Below are 19737 nucleotides of genomic sequence, written 5' to 3' on the forward strand. Positions count from 1 at the left end.
CTATTGTTTAAGATAAAACAAATTGAGCAGGGTCCCCGGTTCAAATGCTTGCATGACCCCCCCCCCATTTAAATTAGTTGCTAGGGGCCTGTTAAACTGGTTACAAGGGGCCTGGATTGAAATACTTGCTAGGGCCCCCAGTTGGAATTGACTGCTAAAGGACCATTGTAAATAAATATTAGGGCCCCGTCGGAATTCACTGCTAGGGAATCGGTTGCAAGCCTTACCGTTCAGATTGGATGCCACTGGCCCCGGTGAAATTGCTTGCTAGACCACCCCTGTTGAAATTGTTTGCTAGGGGTCCTATGGAAATGCTGGCATGGGCTCCATGTGGAATTGCTCACTAGAGCTCCCGGCGAAATTGGATGATAGGGCCCCGTTGGGATTGACCTCTAGGGCTGCCATTAGAATTGATTACCAGGGTCTCCATTGGTGTTCAATGCTAGGGGTCCTGGTGAAATTGCTCGCTCGACCCCCTCTTTTAGAACTTGTTGCTAGTGGTCCGGTGAAACTGATTTCTAGGAGCCTGGTGAAATCGGTTCCTAGAAGCTATTTGGAATTGGTTGCCAGGGTCCAGTTGAATTGCTCGCTCTTACGTAACAAAAAAGGTGTACTCTTACGTGAGATACAGGTGTGCTATAGTATTGCGTAAGACCCAGGTGTGAGTAATAACTTACTGAGGGACTACTAGCCTCAATTGTATACCTCCTATCGGTGTCTTCCGATGCATTATAGCGTCAATATTTATGGATACGTGTTTTTTCATTTTTTTGCCAGGGGAGATCGTATCGAACTGCTGGTTCCTCAGTAAGTGACCAATTCTATTGGAAGGCAAATAGCCTCCCTCCAATACCCAAATTTTCCTTAAAGATAGCCGATAAAAAATTTGACAGAGACCAGGGAAAAGGCCTGAAAATTATGTACCACATGTTTAGATATAGTTTTTGATTTATTGAGGAATATACTTAAATCTTCAGGGAGGGGGAGTGGACTTGAACACCAGTTAGAAACTAAATAAATTCAGGTTTTTCATATGAAAAATAAGGAAACTACATTAAAACTTAAAACAAACAGAAATTATTCGTATATGAGGGGTATGCCTTTTCATCATCCCATGCTCTTTGCGTTGAAGTTTTACTTTTCGTCCCAATTCTGAAATAACGACTCCTGAAACACAAAGGCTGTTTACTGTGAATGAAAAACATCTTTAAAGAACTTTAACTATTTCGCGTAAAGAACGATGGTTAAGGAAGGAGTAGCCCCTCTTATATACGAAATAATTTCTGCAGTTTTAAATTTTAACGTTGCTCGTTACTTTCAGTTGAAAAAGCTCGTTTTTTTTCTATTTCATTTAAAAAAGTAGTCAAACATTTACACAATACATATTGCTGTTTTAACATAACCCCATGTTTACGATGAAGTCGTTTGTATTCACAAATTTTTTTGTAGCTGGAGGGGCTAGGATGATGAAGTTCTTTGAATTAGTTAAATATAATTCTTGGAAAGGCCTGCAATAGCTAGGCTGCTTAGTTTCTAAGAGAAAGATTATTATCATCATTATTTTTTATAAAATACCATCCAACCGTAGTAGAAGCAATACTGAGGCAAAGAGGTTCATTAGTTCATCCTATTACGCTACTAGGAGACCTTTGATGGTGAGATGAGTTGAATTCTGAGTTCTTTATTTAACAATATGGCTAGGGAATTGTTTGCTATGGCTAAGGATCTATGAAATTAATTATATACAATAGTTAATGATTCTTTATCGGGATTTATGAAAAAATAGTATACAGAGTTTTACATTAAAGAATAGTTTTTTACTTATTCCATACAGGTTTGTTTCTAAAGAATTTTGCAATTTTATTTAACTTTATTATACAGAGGTTAAGTCAATTTTTTAAGTCACTAGGTAGTGGTGATTAACTTAAATAATCAAATTGTAATTTTTAATCAAATTTGATTTTCATTATCTTGAATATTCTATCTCTAATTAACGTACTCTGTTTTAAAAGATCACTTCTTATTTTACTAGGACCTGTATTAAATTATCTTTTAACACTTAACGACCGTCTCAGTCTCTAACACGAATCAATGAAGCTTCAGGAAGTTTTACTAGTTATAATCCACATTATATAATCCACACCGTGGAGATAGTAATATCCACACTGATATCGTTAGAAAAATTTAGTTTAAGAACATTATTTTTGTTGTTTCTATTTGTTGCTGGATTTAATATGTATACTTTTGTTGTCTTCTTTGTCAACAATGTACTTTTGTTGTCTCTATTTGTTGTTGGATGTAATAACAAAAGTCATATTGAAAATCTTTAGAAAAAGTGCTCTCTTTCCTTTATTATGTTGGAGACTATAATTTCTTACTGTGTAAATTTTCATCTGGACTAATATTTAATTTACCCAGAAAGGTATCCATCAGTATTTGACGCTTGCAGGGGGTTGCTCCAAAACAATGTCAAATAATTAATAGAATTAATAATGTTGATTGAATAAGTTACTATTTGTTGATTTTGTATCGCACTCGTGGAAGAAAGATTCATGTATATATGATTGTAATCATACTTTTGTGGTTGTAATTAAATGTATTTAGTACTAGCATTCAGGATGCTTTGTCTGAGAGGGCGTGGGTTTGAATCCTAGTGTACCCAATTGTTTAGTTTGGGACGGGGGTCAGTAGCGTGACTCTGTGAGCTTAGCCAGAGTCGACCCAGCTCTAAATGTGTACCTGGAGAAATTTGGGGAAGGGGAACAGGAAGGGTGTGCGAACGCACAGGATGGTTAGCACCCAGCCCCCCATTGCACTTCCTGGCTGAAGGGCCAAGAATCGGAGATCAGCAACACCGGTAGGGACTGTAAAGTCTAAGGACGTATTCTTTGCCTTTTTCTACCTTAGCACTAGCAGGCGTCAGCGTAATAAGTACTGTAATTCATATACCAAACATTGCCTAACTACGATATTCGCTTATAGGCTCACAACTTCATGTCAGGTATCTTTTCAGAAGTCCACCACGTCTAGAAACCAATATACATCTTGAGCTTGTGCCTGGCCATCGACACATTTGGCGAGTAAAATCAAAGGAGAGAAATGAAGAAACTGAACATGACATCAATAAAGAAAAGAGGACTCAGAAGTATCTTATTTCAATGGTGGTTTCCTTTGCTCTTTGTATGTTTCCTCTCAGTATTTTAAAGTAAGTACTTCCTTTGATCATTTGAGCAGTAGACAAATAATAGCAGAGAAAGTTGAATGAACTGGTCTCGATTTTACTTTTTGATTAATTACCATGTCGAAAGAATGATTTTAAGAATAATTTTTAATGATTCTACAGCTTTGCTGTCTAAAAATGAGAAAATTAGGAATTGACCTTCGTGGTGAACAAGAATTTCCAAAATATCCATATATCAAATAGTTCGTGTTAACGAACTGGTGTAAGGAGCAACCCGGCTCAATAGTAACCGAAACTCTAAAAAACGAAATTAAACATATAATAAAAAACGAAATTAAACATATAAAAAACAATATATACTTCAAAACGGTTGAGTTTTTACGCTGATTTTAAATGTATAAGTTTCGTCAAGTTTAGCTTTACCCATCAAAAGTTACGAGCCTAAGAAAATTTGCCTTGTTTTTGAAAGAAGGGGGAAACACACCCTTCACAGAATCTTAATGAAAATAACACCATCAGATTCAGCGTATCAGAGTACCCTACTGTACAGGCTTCAAGCTCCTATCTGCAAGAATCGTAGAATTTTGTATTTTTCGCCAGAAGAAAGATCACAGATGTGTGTTTATTTATTCTTTTGTTTTTTTCCCAGGGGTGATCATATTGACCTAGTGGTCCTAGAATTTCACTCTTTTTAACGAAAACTGAAAGTTCTAGTGCCCTTTGTAAGTGATCAATAAATTGGAAGGCAATTAGCCCCCCTCCAATAGTAGTTTTTCCCAAAGTCACCGGATCAAAATTTTGAGATAGCCATTTTGTTCAGCATAGTCGAAAGATCTAATATCTATGTCTTTGAGGACGACTCGATCCCCAACAGTCCCCGGAGGAAGGGCGGCAAGTTATGTACTTTGCCCATTATGAACATATAGTACTGGTTATTGCGAAGTATATTGACGTTTTCAGGGTTAACTTTGTCTGGTGGTAGGGGGGTCGGGGGGGGAGGTGGTTTTGTGAGATGATCTTTCCATGAAAAATTGAATAGAAAAAACAAGTTTTTTCAAATGAAAGAAAGGAGCAACATTAAAACTTAAAATGAACAGAAATTATTACTTATATGAGGGGGTTCGTTACCTCCTCAATACCTCACTCTTTACGCTAAAGTAGCCTATATGTAGTAATTTCAAAAGAACTATTTGTTCTAATTAGACTGCTTTTGTGATTCAGGGGTCATTCTTAAAGAGTTCAACTTTAGTGTAAAGAGCAAGGTACTGACGAGGGGGCGAACCCCCTCATGCATATAAATAGATTGTCAGGTTTACCGACTCTTGAACATGCAACATATAATTGTCCATGGGAAAAACAATCCGTATTCAGATCTATACCTCAAGATTCTAATGATTGCCCTTGAGCTTTGTTAATGGTGATTGCTAATCGAACATTCCCTGTGTCGCTGTCGTCATTTATATATCCCCTTGTACCCCCTGGCGTCCCTGTTGTAGTTGTGTCCCTGTGCCCCGGTCGTCATTTATATTCCCTGTGTCCCAGTCGTCTTTTGTGTCCCGGTGTCCCAGTCTGTAATTTCTCTTTGAGTGTCCCGGTCGTCATTTATATTCCCTGTATCCCGGTGTCCCGGTCGTCATTTGTGTCCCGATGTCCCGGTCTGTATATACATTCGCTTTTGAATTGGTCTTTTTTAGTTTTTTACCTTTTTTTTAGTTTTTTTTTTTTTAATTTTACCTCATTATTCTTATGATTACCCTTGAGCTTTGTATGTGGTGATTGCTAATAGAACATTCCATGTGTCCCCGTCGTCATTTACATATCCCCCTGTGCCCCCCGGCGTCCCCGTTGTAGTTGTGTCCCTGTTTCCCGGTCGTCATTTATATTCCCTGTGTCCCGGTCGTCATTTGTGTCCCGGTGTCCCGGTCTGTATATACATTCGTTTTTGAATTGGTATATGATGAAATAAATTTTTGTGTTTTTCCCCTTTTTTTATTTCCATTTTTTTTAGTTTTGTTTTTCTCCTTTATTTTTCAGTTTTTTTCTTTTTTTTTCTTTTTTAGTTTTTTTAGTTTTTTAGCTTTTTTAGTTTTTTTATTAGTTTTTAGTTTTTTTTCTTTTTAACTTTTTTTGTAGTTTTTACCTTTAGTGACGTCATGTTTGTGTGTCGACTGACGTCATGTTTGTCGACTGACGTCATTATAAGGATTGAGCTGTATGCGTCATGAAGTTGTTTCTCGACTGACGTCATGTTTGTCAACTGATGAAATTACATACCGGGACACCAGGACACAAATGACGACCGGGACACAGGGAATATAAATGACGACAGGGACACAGGGAATATAAATGACGACGGGGAACCTCAAAGTGAAGTTACAGACTGGGACACCCGGACACAAATCACGACCGGGACACAGGGAATATAAATGACGACCGGGACATGGGGACACAACTACAACGGGGACGCCGGGGGCACAGGCGGGATATATAAATGACGACCGGGACACAGGGATTGTTCGAATAGAAATTACAGACCGGGACACAAACGACGACCGAGACACCGGGACACAGGGAATATAAATGACGACCGGGACACTCAAAGAGTAATTACAAACTGGGATACCGGGACACAAATGACGACCGAGACACAGGGAATATAAATGACGACCGGGACACTGGGACACATCATTAGAATAATGAGGTATAGATCTGAATACGGATTGTTTTTCCCATGGACAATTATATGTTGCATGTTCAAGAGTCAGTAAACCTGACAATCTATTTACATGCACAGACAATGGGACAGCGAAGAATGTTGTATATTGTCATGTTTTACTTAGTTAAAAACATATATATATATATATATATATATATATATATATATATATATATATATATATATATATATATATATATATATATATATATATATATATATATATATATATATATCATGAAAAGAGAAATCACCAATGCAACAGCACAAACACAAAAAAAAGAGAGAGAGAGACAGAAGGAGAAAAGGAAGACTGTTTTCCTAAATTAGTGATTAATATAGACCAGCACTTGAATGAGGCCTTAACCCTACTCATCCATACAATCACATAGGTCAAACAGCATAGCCACACACAATCAACCATAAAGAATAATCCATGGACAGGCAGTCATGTCGTCAATAAGTATAAGTCGTCATCTACCAAACAATAGAAAAAATAATATAGACAAATAATTCAGAGGCAACACCCAACATAAGGCCTCATCAGGAGAATACACTGGCCTATATGGGGTTTTGCCACTCTAAATTCTCTACCCAGCACAGTGTTGTGGATATATATATATCTATATTCACAGGTGAGACACAGGGACACAACTACAATGGCACGTAACTAATATGGCACGTAACGACTTACGCGCGGGGGGGGGGGGGCTTGGGGGGCGCGAAGCGTCCCACCAACCAGGTGTAAATAGGTGATATATATATATATATATATATATATATATATATATATATATATATATATATATATATATATCCACAGGTGGGACACAACTACAATGGCGAGTAACTAATATGGCGCGTAACGACATACACGCGCGGGGGGGGCTTGGGGGGTTGCGAAGCGCCATACCAACTAGGCGTTGGGGTGGCGCGAGGCGCCACCCCAAAAGCTATTAGATATATATATATATATATATATATATATATATATATATATATATATATATATATATATATATATATATATATATATATATATATATATATATATATATATATATATATGTATGTATATATATCGTCATATGCATGAATATACTCAAGATGCTATTGCGTATGTTCGTCGTCATGGTCGTTCAGATTTATTTATCACATTTACATGTCATCCATCTTGAGACGTGATACAGCAGCTTTTATTTCAAGGACAATCGGCGGTTCATAGACATGACATTACGGCCCGTGTCTTCCGGCAAAAGTTTAAATCACTGATAAACTACATAGTTAAACTTAAAGTGTTCGGGTCAGTACGATGCTGGATGTTCTCAGTGGAATGGCAAAAACGAGGATTGCCACACGCACATATACTAATCTGGCTACATGATAAAATTAGTTCTAATGAAATTGACGATGTGATTTCAGTTCAAATACGTGATGATAATATTGATAACGGCTTATATGATATTGTGGTAAAAAATATGATACATGGACCTTCCGATGCACTGAATGAAAAATCACAATGCACGGTCAAAGGAAGGTGCATAAAGCAATATCCTCGACTTTTAGTACCCAACACAATTACCGGCAATGATGGATACCCTTTATATAGAAGAAGGTCTACCGAAGATGGCGAAAAATCAGCAATCATAAAGTCGCGTAACCGTTACATCAAAGTAGATAACCAGTGTTATGTTCCATATTCACCTTTATTATTGAAAATTTACAATGCGCACATAAACGTTGAATGTTGTAATTCCGTAAAGGCAATCAAATACATTTGTAAATACGTCAACAAAGGCAGCGACATGGCAGTTTTTGGCTTGCAGTGCGAAATCAGTGATATCGAGGAAGTCGTACAATATCAGGCTGGGAGATACATAAGCAGTAATGAAGTTTTGTGGCGTATTCTTTCATCGCCGATATATGAATGAAGTCCAGATCATGTTCACTTAGCGGTACATTAACAGAATGGTCAACGTGTTTATTTTTTGGAATCCAACGTGCAACAAAGTGCCCTGAACCCACCGGATACAACGTTAACTGCTTTATATCGCGTTTTGTCTAAATGATTCTTTTGCAAAAAACTGCTGCATTCTGAAGTGCCTACGTATTACACGTGGAATGCTAATAAAAAATCATTTGAACGTCGAAAACGGGGTGAATCAGCCGACGGCTATGCTAACAACTTCAAAAAACCACGATAGGAAGAATCTACTTCCTTCACCCCAATCAAGATGAATGCTTCTTTCTCTGCCTGCTTTTGATTAATATACCCGGCCCGACGTCCTTTTAGCATTTGAGAACTGTAAACGGGACTATACATGACACTTATCGTAGTGCATGCCAAGCTATGAGTTTATTGGAGAACGACCAGCACTGGGAAAATTGCATCAATGACGCATGCAAAACGTCAACTCCAAGTCAAATTCGTGCATTGTTTGGAATCATATTGACAACTTGCTCTCCTTCATCTCCTACAGAGCTATGGGAGAAATACAAATCGCAAATGGCCGAGGATATACTCCACCGAATACAGATAGAGAGGCCAGATATAACCTTGGACTCTATCCAAATGATCTAGGATGGGTAAAGTATTGCAGCAATGCAAACTTATTGTTTGGGACGAGTGCACAATGGCACACAAAAAATCGCTCGAGGTTCTCGAGCGATCATTGCAAGATTTGCGAGGAAATTCTAAACCCTTTGGCAGCATCTTCATATTGCCAGCGAGAGATTTCGAGCAATCATTACCTATTATTCCTAGATCGACACCTGTGGATGAAACAAATGCTTGCCTGAAAAATTCTTAATTATGGGCACAAGTAAATACATTAAAATTAACTATAAATATGCGCGTCCGATTGCAAAACGATCACTCTGGTGAAGCATCTTCAGGTCAATTGCTAACAATTAGAAATGGAATGTTCCCATTTGACTCAATTTCAGGACGTATACAACTGCCTCCTAAATTCTGTAATTTAGTGACGTCAAAAAATGATTTGGTTGAAAAGGTATTTCCGAATATTCTAACCAATTACAAAAATCATAAATGGCTAATTGAACGAGTGGTTCTGGCAGCCCAGAAAAAAGACGTCCAAGAAATCAACAATATTATTCTGATCAAGATTTGAGACCAGGCAGTTATTTACAAGTCAGTCGACACAGTTCTGGAATCAAATGAAGCGGTTACCTATCCATCAGAATTTTCAAATTCCCCGAATCTCCCAGGGTCTCCACCACACGTGCTACAACTAAACATAGGCGTACCAATAATACTGTTGCAAAATGTTAACCCACCAAAGCTTTGCAATGGCATGCGACTTGCCGTAAAAAAGCAAAACAATGGAAAACGTAATAGAGGCAACAACCTTGACAGAACCTTCCGAGGGTGGGGCTGTTCTTATTCCTCGCATTCCCATGATTCCAACAGATCTGCCTTTTCAATTTAAAAGATTGCAATTTCCAATTTGATTTGCATTTATAATTGCCATCAACAAAGCTCAAGGGCAATCATTAGAAAAATACGGCATAGATCTTAAATACGGATTGTTTTTCCCATAGACAATTATATGTTACGTGTTCTAGAGTCGGTAAACTGGACAATCTATTTATATACACGGACAATCGGATAGCGAAGAATGTTGTATATCCTTAAGTTTTACGTAGTTAAAATTTAGCACCTTGCATACGTGTTGCTTTAGGGGGGGGGGCTTAGGCTTGCGGCTAAGAGAGAAATTATCAAAAGAATGCGTGTCGATGTATTACAAGAGCAACGCGAAACCTGGCTTTCGGCGTCGAGGAATTACCAGAGTATATCAGAGGAATAACCAATTGTATCTCCACAAGTTTTACGCAGTTAGAATATTATCACCTTGCACACGTGTTGCTGGGGCACGTTCCGGGAAAAAAAAACTAAAGAATAAAGAAGAAAAATAAAATCAAAAAAGAGAGGAAAAAAACTAAAAAAAAACTAAAAAAGGTAAACAACCAAAACAAATAAAAATAAAAAGCTAAAAGAAAACAAAAAAAAGAAAAACAAGAAAATGACTCAAATTTTTTTTAATTTTAATTAAGAAATAAGGGATTACAAGAACTCAAAAACCTTAAAAAAGAAAACCAAAACTTTGAAGCCTAGTAGATATCATTGTTAGAAATTGGACTTGCTTTAATAATCAAATATATTTGAAAAAACTGCAATAGAACACATCCATATATAGAAGCCAGCCGCGTGCCGTACTGGGGCCCGGCGGTGAAGCCGCCGGGACCCAGCTAGTACGTAATAAAAATATACGAACATAGAAGTTCGTTACGTAAGTTCATTTGTAAGTTACTTATATTTATTACTAATAAGAACGTTCGTAAATAAAATTAAAAGTTCTAAGGGCCTTTTTCAGTAACCAAAAATTTGAGAGCAATTAGAACCCCTCCCCCGCCTCTTTTTCTCAAAATCGTTGAATCAAAACTTCGAGAAAGGCATTTAGCCAAATATAGTAAAATTAAAATGTCAATTTTGTTATATTATTCACGTACAGTGACCCAAAATCAAAACCTACATTAATTTGAAAACTTTCAGAAATTGAATAAAAAAACAAGTTTTTTTAACTGAAAGTAAGAGCGACATCAAAACTTAAAACAAACAGAAATTATTCAGGTTATGAAAGAAGCTCTCCCCACCTCAACACCTTGCTCTTTACGCTAAAGTTTGACTCTTTGTCACAACTCTACTTTTTAAACAGTAAAAACTTTAGCGTAAAGAGCGGGGAGTTGGGAGGGGACAGCCCCTTTCTTATACGGAATAACTTCTGTTCTTTTTAAGTTTTAATGTTGCTCCTTACTTTCAGTTAAAAAACTTGTTTATTTATTTAATTTTTGATAAAAGCGGTTTGACGTTGAACATTTCAGTTCTCATAGCTTAGACAATACCTGGTTACCTTTGCCGCAACCTTGGAGCCACGTTATTTAGCTACAAAGTATAATTACTAATGTAGTTTTGCTTTATTAAATACTAGAAAAAGAGACGAGACCTTTTCCCCCGATAATTAAGGCTCTTGAAACAAGATCCAGAATTGTTTACGCTAAAGCTCTTTACGCTAAAGTTTGACTCGTTGTCAAAACTTTACTTTTGAAAACAATAAAAACTTTAGCGTAATGACAGGGGCGTTGAGGAGGGGACAGCCCCTTTCATATACGGAATCATTTCTGTTCGTTTTAAGTTTAATGTCGCTCCTCACTTTTAGTTAAAAAAAAACTTGTTTTTTTTTATTTAATTTCTGAACGTGTTTCAATTAGTGCAGGTTTTGAATTTGGCTCACCCTACATAAAAAATTTTAACGAAATTGGCATATTAATAAAAGTAAAACAGTTCAAAATACAATTCTACAATTTTAAACAGTTCTACAATTCAAGACTTTAAATCATCTGATTAAAGATAAAAGGAGAAAAAGAGCTTTATTAGTGAAAGATAAACTTTTCCTGGAAAATATTATATCAAAACAGGTGAGTGCAAGTGATTTTTGTTTTATTCAACAAACAGCAAGAAATCATTTCAATCATGACTTTCACCTTTCCAGAGAAAGATTACTTAAAAAGTTTTCAAAATTATATGAAAATAAAGCCGTAATACCTTCGTCAACTCTTGGACCAGGTGTAATTAATTTTTCATCAAGGACCTTAACGTTACAAGAAAAGTCCGCATTAGAAAAAGGTCCAAAATTTTGTTTTAAAACTAATAGAGTCCCAGTAGAAGAAATTATCTCTTCAATAGAAACATCTTTACATAGAAACCCCATCTTAATTAAAGATGTTAGCCTAGTAAGAGCTTCTACTGTTAAAGCCCTGTCAGAGTTTGCTTTAAAACCAGAAATCCCTAACAATTCTATCAAAGACATAAAGATTCTTAATAATTTAAGAAGGGATGAATCTATTATTATTACAAAAGCAGACAAGGGTAACACTTTAGTGGTAATGGACACCAAGGACTACGATTCAAAATTAAACGCGTTACAGAAAGATGAAAAAACTTACAAACAACTTTCTTTTGACCCGACGGACTCATACACAAAGAAGTTTAAGAACGAGTTAAAGAGTTTGAAGGAAGAAGGGAAGATTACACCTCAACTTTTCTACAAATTCTTACCAAGAGGTTCTTTGTGCCCTAAATTATATGGACTTCCAAAGATACATAAGCCAAATCTGCCATTACGACCAATTGTTGCGAGTAACAAGTCACCAACAAGTGCTCTGAGTAAGTGGCTAGTGTCATTGTGTAAACCACTCATGTCTACACAAATTTCTTACATTAAGAATTCGTCAGAACTTGTAAAAAAACTAAAAGAAGTTGAGATTTCTTCAAATTCTATAATTTCAAGTTTCGACATAGTGTCAATGTATATGAGTATTGATGTAAAAGCCGCGGAAATTCTTCTTGAGAGAAAGATACTAAGAAATTTGGACTTAATTGGTGGTGAAACAGTTTTGGAGGTCGGTGTCATTATGAGTTTAGTTAGGTTGTGCAATATGTTCTCTTATTTTTTTCAATTCAGAGGGGGTTTTTTCGAACAAGTAAATGGTTTACCTATGGGGGCCCCTTTAAGTCCTTTATTAGCAAATTGTTTTGTAGAAAATATTGAAACAATAGCGTTAGATTCATATTTTTTAAAACATAAATTTTGGGGGAGATATATGGATGACATAATTTCAGTATGGAATTATGGGGTGGAGGAATTAAAAAGTTTTTTAGAACATCCTAATTTTTGGGGAGGGGATTTAAAATTTACAATAGAATTAGAAGAGGATAATAAACTTCCTTTTCTGGATGTCCTTCTTTTAAAAAATGAAAATAGTCTGGATTTTAAGATTTACAGAAAACCTACTAACAATAACAGATTTTTGTCATTTTTCTCCGGTCATGCCCGCCAAGTAAAAATTGGTTTAATCATATCTTTAACTGACCGCATTTTTAGAATGTGTTCTCCAAAATTCATTGAGGAGGAATTATTATTGCTAAAAGACATTTTAATAAGTAACCATTATCCGGGTTGGTTAGTTGACCAGACTTTTTCGAAAAGAAGGAAAAAATTTCTAGAATGTTCTGACGATATTCTGGAAACAACAGAAAAGAAAGATATCTTTTGTTCTCTACCATATGTTCCAGGTTTGAGTGAAAAACTTAAAAGAATTTTACAAAATAATGGTTTAAAGGTAGCTTTAAGAGGTAGTAATACTTTGGCAAGTTTTTTAAATTCTGGAAAGGATCGGACTTCCGTAGAGCAACAAAGTGGGGTTTATAAAATTCCATGTACTTGTGGAAGCTCTTATGTGGGACGTACTAACCAGAATTTAAGAACGAGATTGCTACATCATAATTCCATTTCATCGTCTTTAAAGCAAAATACCAAACCTGAAGATTTCACGTTGGCCCTCGCGGAGCATATCTTTAATTTTCCAAATCATTTTATTTTGTTTGAAAATGTTTCTTTGATTTCTAGGGACCAAGGTTTAAAGCAAACTTTCAGGGAAACAATCGAAATTAAAAAAATTCTATTCAAGAATAATTCCATAAACAGAGATACAGGTGAATTTGGATTGGAATAGCTGATGATGAACACTGTATATGTGTTCGAAATATCCAGTTAAATAATTTTATATTTCACTGTCAATAAAAAGGTATCATCCCTATTTTGAACTGTTTTACTTTCGTCATGGAAAGGCAGTGTGGTCTTCGAAGTTATCTACGTTGAGCATATGGGGATAATGTGACCAAGGAGGTGTCTAAATATATTAACACCCATAAGAGACATGCAAATGTTATAAATCAACAAGATTTTCTTCATCAATGTAAGAAGAAAAGGATTTTGCCACCTTCAATAAAATTCAATCTACATCTAGGCACTTTTAAAGGAAAAAAGTTCGAACGAGGTCTACAATTCAAGACTTTAAATCATCTGATTAAAGATAAAAGGAGAAAAAGAGCTTTATTAGTGAAAGATAAACTTTTCCTGGAAAATATTATATCAAAAAAGGTGAGTGCAAGTGATTTTTGTTTTATTCAACAAACAGCAAGAAATCATTTCAATCATGACTTTCACCTTTCCAGAGAAAGATTACTTAAAAAGTTTTCAAAATTATATGAAAATAAAGCCGTAATACCTTCGTCAACTCTTGGACCAGGTGTAATTAATTTTTCATCAAGGACCTTAACGTTACAAGAAAAGTCCGCATTAGAAAAAGGTCCAAAATTTTGTTTTAAAACTAATAGAGTCCCAGTAGAAGAAATTATCTCTTCAATAGAAACATCTTTACATAGAAACCCCATCTTAATTAAAGATGTTAGCCTAGTAAGAGCTTCTACTGTTAAAGCCCTGTCAGAGTTTGCTTTAAAACCAGAAATCCCTAACAATTCTATCAAAGACATAAAGATTCTTAATAATTTAAGAAGGGATGAATCTATTATTATTACAAAAGCAGACAAGGGTAACACTTTAGTGGTAATGGACACCAAGGACTACGATTCAAAATTAAACGCTTTACTGAAAGATGAAAAAACTTACAAACAACTTTCTTTTGACCCGACGGACTCATACACAAAGAAGTTTAAGAACGAGTTAAAGAGTTTGAAGGAAGAAGGGAAGATTACACCTCAACTTTTCTACAAATTCTTACCAAGAGGTTCTTTGTGCCCTAAATTATATGGACTTCCAAAGATACATAAGCCAAATCTGCCATTACGACCAATTGTTGCGAGTAACAAGTCACCAACAAGTGCTCTGAGTAAGTGGCTAGTGTCATTATGTAAACCGCTCATGTCTACACAAATTTCTTATATTAAGAATTCGTCAGAACTTGAAAAAAAACTAAAAGAAGTTGAGATTTCTTCAAATTCTATAATTTCAAGTTTCGACATAGTGTCAATGTATACGAGTATTGATGTAAAAGCCGCGGAAATTCTCCTTGAGAGAAAGATACTAAGAAATTTGGACTTAATTGGTGGTGAAACAGTTTTGGAGGTCGGTGTCATTATGAGTTTAGTTAGGTTGTGCAATATGTTCTCTTATTTTTTTTTCAATTCAGAGGGGTTTTTTTCGAACAAGTAAATGGTTTACCTATGGGGGCCCTTTTAAGTCCTTTATTAGCAAATTGTTTTGTAGAAAATATTGAAACAATAGCGTTAGATTCATATTTTTTAAAACATAAATTTTGGGGGAGATATATGGATGACATAATTTCAGTATGGAATTATGGGGTGGAGGAATTAAAAAGTTTTTTAGAACATCTTAATTTTTGGGGAGGGGATTTAAAATTTACAATAGAATTAGAAGAGGATAATAAACTTCCTTTTCTGGATGTCCTTCTTTTAAAAAATGAAAATAGTCTGGATTTTAAGATTTACAGAAAACCTACTAACAATAACAGATTTTTGTCATTTTTCTCCGGTCATGCCCGCAAAGTAAAAATTGGTTTAATCATATCTTTAACTGACCGCATTTTTAGAATTTGTTCTCCAAAATTCATTGAGGAGGAATTATTATTGCTAAAAGACATTTTAATAAGTAACCATTATCCGGGTTGGTTAGTTGACCAGACTTTTTCGAAAAGAAGGAAAAAATTTCTAGAATGTTCTGACGATATTCTGGAAACAACAGAAAAGAAAGATATCTTTTTTTCTCTACCATATGTTCCAGGTTTGAGTGAAAAACTTAAAAGAATTTTACAAAATAATGGTTTAAAGGTAGCTTTAAGAGGTAGTAATACTTTGGCAAGTTTTTTAAATTCTGGAAAGGATCGGACTTCCGTAGAACAAAAAAGTGGGGTTTATAAAATTCCATGTACTTGTGGAAGCTCTTATGTGGGACGTACTAACCAGAATTTAAGAACGAGATTGCTACAACATCATAATTCCATTTCATCGTCTTTAAAGCAAAATACCAAACCTGAAGATTTCACGTCGGCCCTCGCGGAGCATATCTTTAATTTTCCAAATCATTTTATTTTGTTTGAAAATGTTTCTTTGATTTCTAGGGACCAAGGTTTAAAGCAAACTTTCAGGGAAACAATCGAAATTAAAAAAATTCTATTCAAGAATAATTCCATAAACAGAGATACAGGTGAATTTGGATTGAACTCAATTTATGATAATTTACTGAGGTCAAATAAAGTAAATATCACTTCACCTAAGAGCTATGACCTCTGTCCACGTAATACGTCAGTTAAATCTAATGAACCGGAACCGAAAAGGTCAAGGAGATTTGCCTCGGCTGTTGCATTGAAAAAAATAAGAGCAATAAACTATATGTAATTAGTTTATTAGGTATAAATTCTGTTTATTTTTATTCATTTCTTTTAGTTTTACTGCTGATGATGAACACTGTATATGTGTTCGAAATATCCAGTTAAATAATTTTATATTTCACTGTCAATAAAAAGGTATGATCCCTATTTTGAACTGTTTTACTTTCGTCATTGAAAGGCATTGTGTTCTTCGAAGTTATCTATGGCATATTAATTTTTCCTTTTTTAAACTAATAATAGCCTTATAATAACCGAAGTTAGATTTTTGTTTCAGTTGCTTAAGAATGACTCCTGAATCACAAAGGCTATTTAATTAGACTAATAGCCTCTTTTAAAGTATTAAAAAAAGAAACTTAAGTGTAAGAGCGAGCTACTGAAGAGAAGTAACCCATCTCATATACGTAATATTTTCTGTTTCATTTTAAATTTTAATGTTGCTTCTTACTTTTAGTTGAAAAAAATTGTTTTATTTAATTGCTGACCGTTTTTTAAACAATGTCGGGAAATCCAGTGCCCCCTCCATTGAAGATTCCCTTCCTCCATGAAAAATTTCTCCATGGAAAGATTCTCCCGCGTAACTTAAATTAGCGATATTTCCGGAACTAATTTGGTAAGGCATAGTAACAAAACAGCCAAAAAGGTCGAACATATTTTTATGAAAATGACAGTTACAAGTTGAGCAATTGTCAAATGACTAAAATGAAAGAAATATGCGATCTTTAAAAAATATACTTACTAATTTCTGTTTGTTTTAAGTTTTAATGATATTTCTTACTTTCAATCGGAAAAAATTTGTTTTATTTTATTTAATCAAACAGTTCGTGCTAATGAACTGCAGTAAGGAGCGACCCGGCTCAATAGTAACCAAAACTCTGAAAAATGGGATGTTGATACCAATAGCTACATCAAGAGAAATACATTTTAATGCTGATTTTAAACATCTAAGTTTCATCAAGTTTAGTCTTACCCATCAAAAGTTACGAGCCTGAGAAAATTCTAGTTAAGTCCGAATTTTGTAAAATAATGGCCGATATAAGCAATAATTTGTTTGTGTTATTTTCCGGCCAATCTTAGCGTTTAATTTTACCTTAAGCAGCCTCATCTATGATATTTATGTGATAATAAACCAAAGATATTGTCTGTGTTTGGCTCATGTTTGTCATTAAATAAAAAAAAACAAGTGTTTTAACTGAAAGTAAGGAGCGACATTAAAACTTAAAACGAATAGAAATTACTTCGTGTATGAAGGGGCTGCCTCCTCATCAACGCCCCGCTCTTTATGATAAAGTTTTGTACTATTTTAAAAAGTAGAGTTAAGAGAAATGGTCAAACTTTAGCGTAAGGAGCGGGGCGTTTATGAGGAGGCAGCCCCATTCATATACGAAATAATTTCTCTTCGTTTTAAGTTTTAATGTCACTCCTTACTTTCAGTTAAAAAACCTGTTTTTTTTTTAATTAATAATAGCTCTTTTGAAATTGCTATACTTTAGCGTAAATAGTGAGGCATTAACGAGGGGACGAATCCCAGCATAGATGTAATAATTTCTGTTCATTTTAAGGTTTCATGTTACTCCTTACTTTAAGATAGTTTTGTTTCTGATAGTCTTTCAAATAATGCTGGGATATCCAGCACCCCCTTCATAGAGATGATCTTCCCCCGTAAAAATTCCTCCATGGAAAGATCCTTCCACGCAACCATGTCAACTCACACCCCACCTCAACCTCTCCCATCAGAAAAAGTCGCTCCTGAATTGACTGTATATTTATTAATAACAAATACTGCATGTAAACAATGGACAAAGTTCATAACTTGCACCCCTTTCCCGGTGACTCTGAGATCGTCCTCAAAAACATAGTTATTAAATATTTGGACTCTGCTGAACAAAATGGCTATCTCAAAATTTTGATCCAGCAACTTAGGGAAAAATAAGCGTGAGAGGGGGCCTAGCCACCCTCCAATTTTTTGGTCACATAAAAAGTGCACTAGGACTTTTAATTTTCTTTCAATTGAGCCCTCTTTAGAAAATCTAAAGCCGATGGGTCGATTCGATCACCCCTGAAAAAAATGCAACAAAAAACAAACAAATAAACACGCATCCGTAATCTTCCTTCTGGCAAAAATACAAAATTCCAAATTTGTAAAGATAGGCTATTGAAACCTCCCCAGCAGTGTCCTCTGATGCGCCGAATCTAATGGTGTGACTTTCATTAAGATTGTATGACTTTTAGGGGGCGTTTCCCCCTTTTTCGAAAATAATGTAAATTTTCTCAGGCCCGTAAGTTTCGATGGGTAGGACTAAACTTGATTAAACTTATATGTTTAAAATCAGCATAAAAAACTGATTTCAGTTCTTACTACTGAAGTTGTCAACCCCCTTAAAGTTTCAAACTGGTATATCTCATGAAGGAATTTTTCTACCAAAAAAGGGATGACATACTTTGATCAGCTCATCAAGTTACCACGAACTGTTTGATCTTTTGGCAAGTTTTGCATTGTTTAAATTCGCCAGCAGTTTTTGGAATGGTTTATTGGGCGTTTTAATTCCATCGATGAGGCTTTCATATATAAAAAAGCCTCTAAAACTAGTTTGAGGAAAGAACGGTAATCTCCACAAAAATGTGTCTGTGACAAAAATTTTCCCGCAATTCTTCAGGAAAGCCATATAAATAAATAAAAAACTCATTTTAACATACTTGGCAATTAATATAAATGCATTCTAGTGTAAATATTGATTCAATTCGTGATATAAATACAACAAAAGCTTAATATCAATATGCTACATGCAACTCGGTCAGGCAAAATCATGAAGAGATTAATATAAATCAAAACTAAACGAAAAAATGTCTTGGATATCAATAAAAAGATTACTGCTCAACAGAACACTCAGAGCTATTTTCTAGATTTATTTTTATTGCCTTGTGTGTTTAATTTTACTTGATTTAATCTCTCCTTTTTTAATACTGAGGAAGCCATATTGAAATACAGGCAGTATATTCATTTATTTGATATTCTTATTTTTATTTCTACTGGCCGTAGACCCTTAGATCGACCCATAGACCGTATGGTGTAAACCCGTTCTTTTCAATATTTACTTCTTTGACTTCGACAATTGATAGGTTCACATGCACATGGAAAACGATTTCCATATAGTTTTACGGGTAGCGGTGGAATTTATGTGCTGCTCTGAACTAAACAACATAATAACGAAATCCTTATTTCATTGCATTCGGAGGATTTCAATTTATCAGATTTTCAGAGTTGCTTTCACCTATAATCCCTCCCCCCACTACGACCACGAATACCTAGGTATGGTTCTAGGTATCCACACAACTTGCGGATTTAATTTTTTTTTTTTTTTTTTAATGAAAATTATTATTGGGTAATACAATCGCCAGGGAGAAAAATGTGCGAACCAGGCATAAACCTATAAAGGTTTTGAAAATTTTCTAGGGATATAGTAGAGCAATAGGGGGAGGGGTCTGGGATGTAGTTAAGTTGTTCCTGTCTATGATTTTCAGGAAACAAATACAAAATTTCTTTACAATATTTGCA

At 35.1% G+C, this 19737-nt stretch overlaps 1 protein-coding gene across 2 annotated transcripts in view; it reads left to right on the forward strand.

The window, feature by feature from the left end:
- The window catches only part of LOC136025215 (prolactin-releasing peptide receptor-like), a 173744-nt gene that overhangs the window by 137097 nt on the left and 16910 nt on the right, over positions 1 to 19737 (forward strand). For both annotated transcript variants that reach the window (XM_065701033.1, XM_065701031.1), the window contains exon 7: positions 3014 to 3205. In XM_065701033.1, coding sequence (XP_065557105.1) covers positions 3014 to 3205 — 192 coding nt within the window. The remainder of the gene's footprint in view (positions 1 to 3013; positions 3206 to 19737) is intronic.

This window comes from Artemia franciscana, chromosome 3 (assembly GCF_032884065.1).
Source record: "Artemia franciscana chromosome 3, ASM3288406v1, whole genome shotgun sequence".
Taxonomy (NCBI): Eukaryota; Metazoa; Arthropoda; class Branchiopoda; order Anostraca; family Artemiidae; genus Artemia; species Artemia franciscana.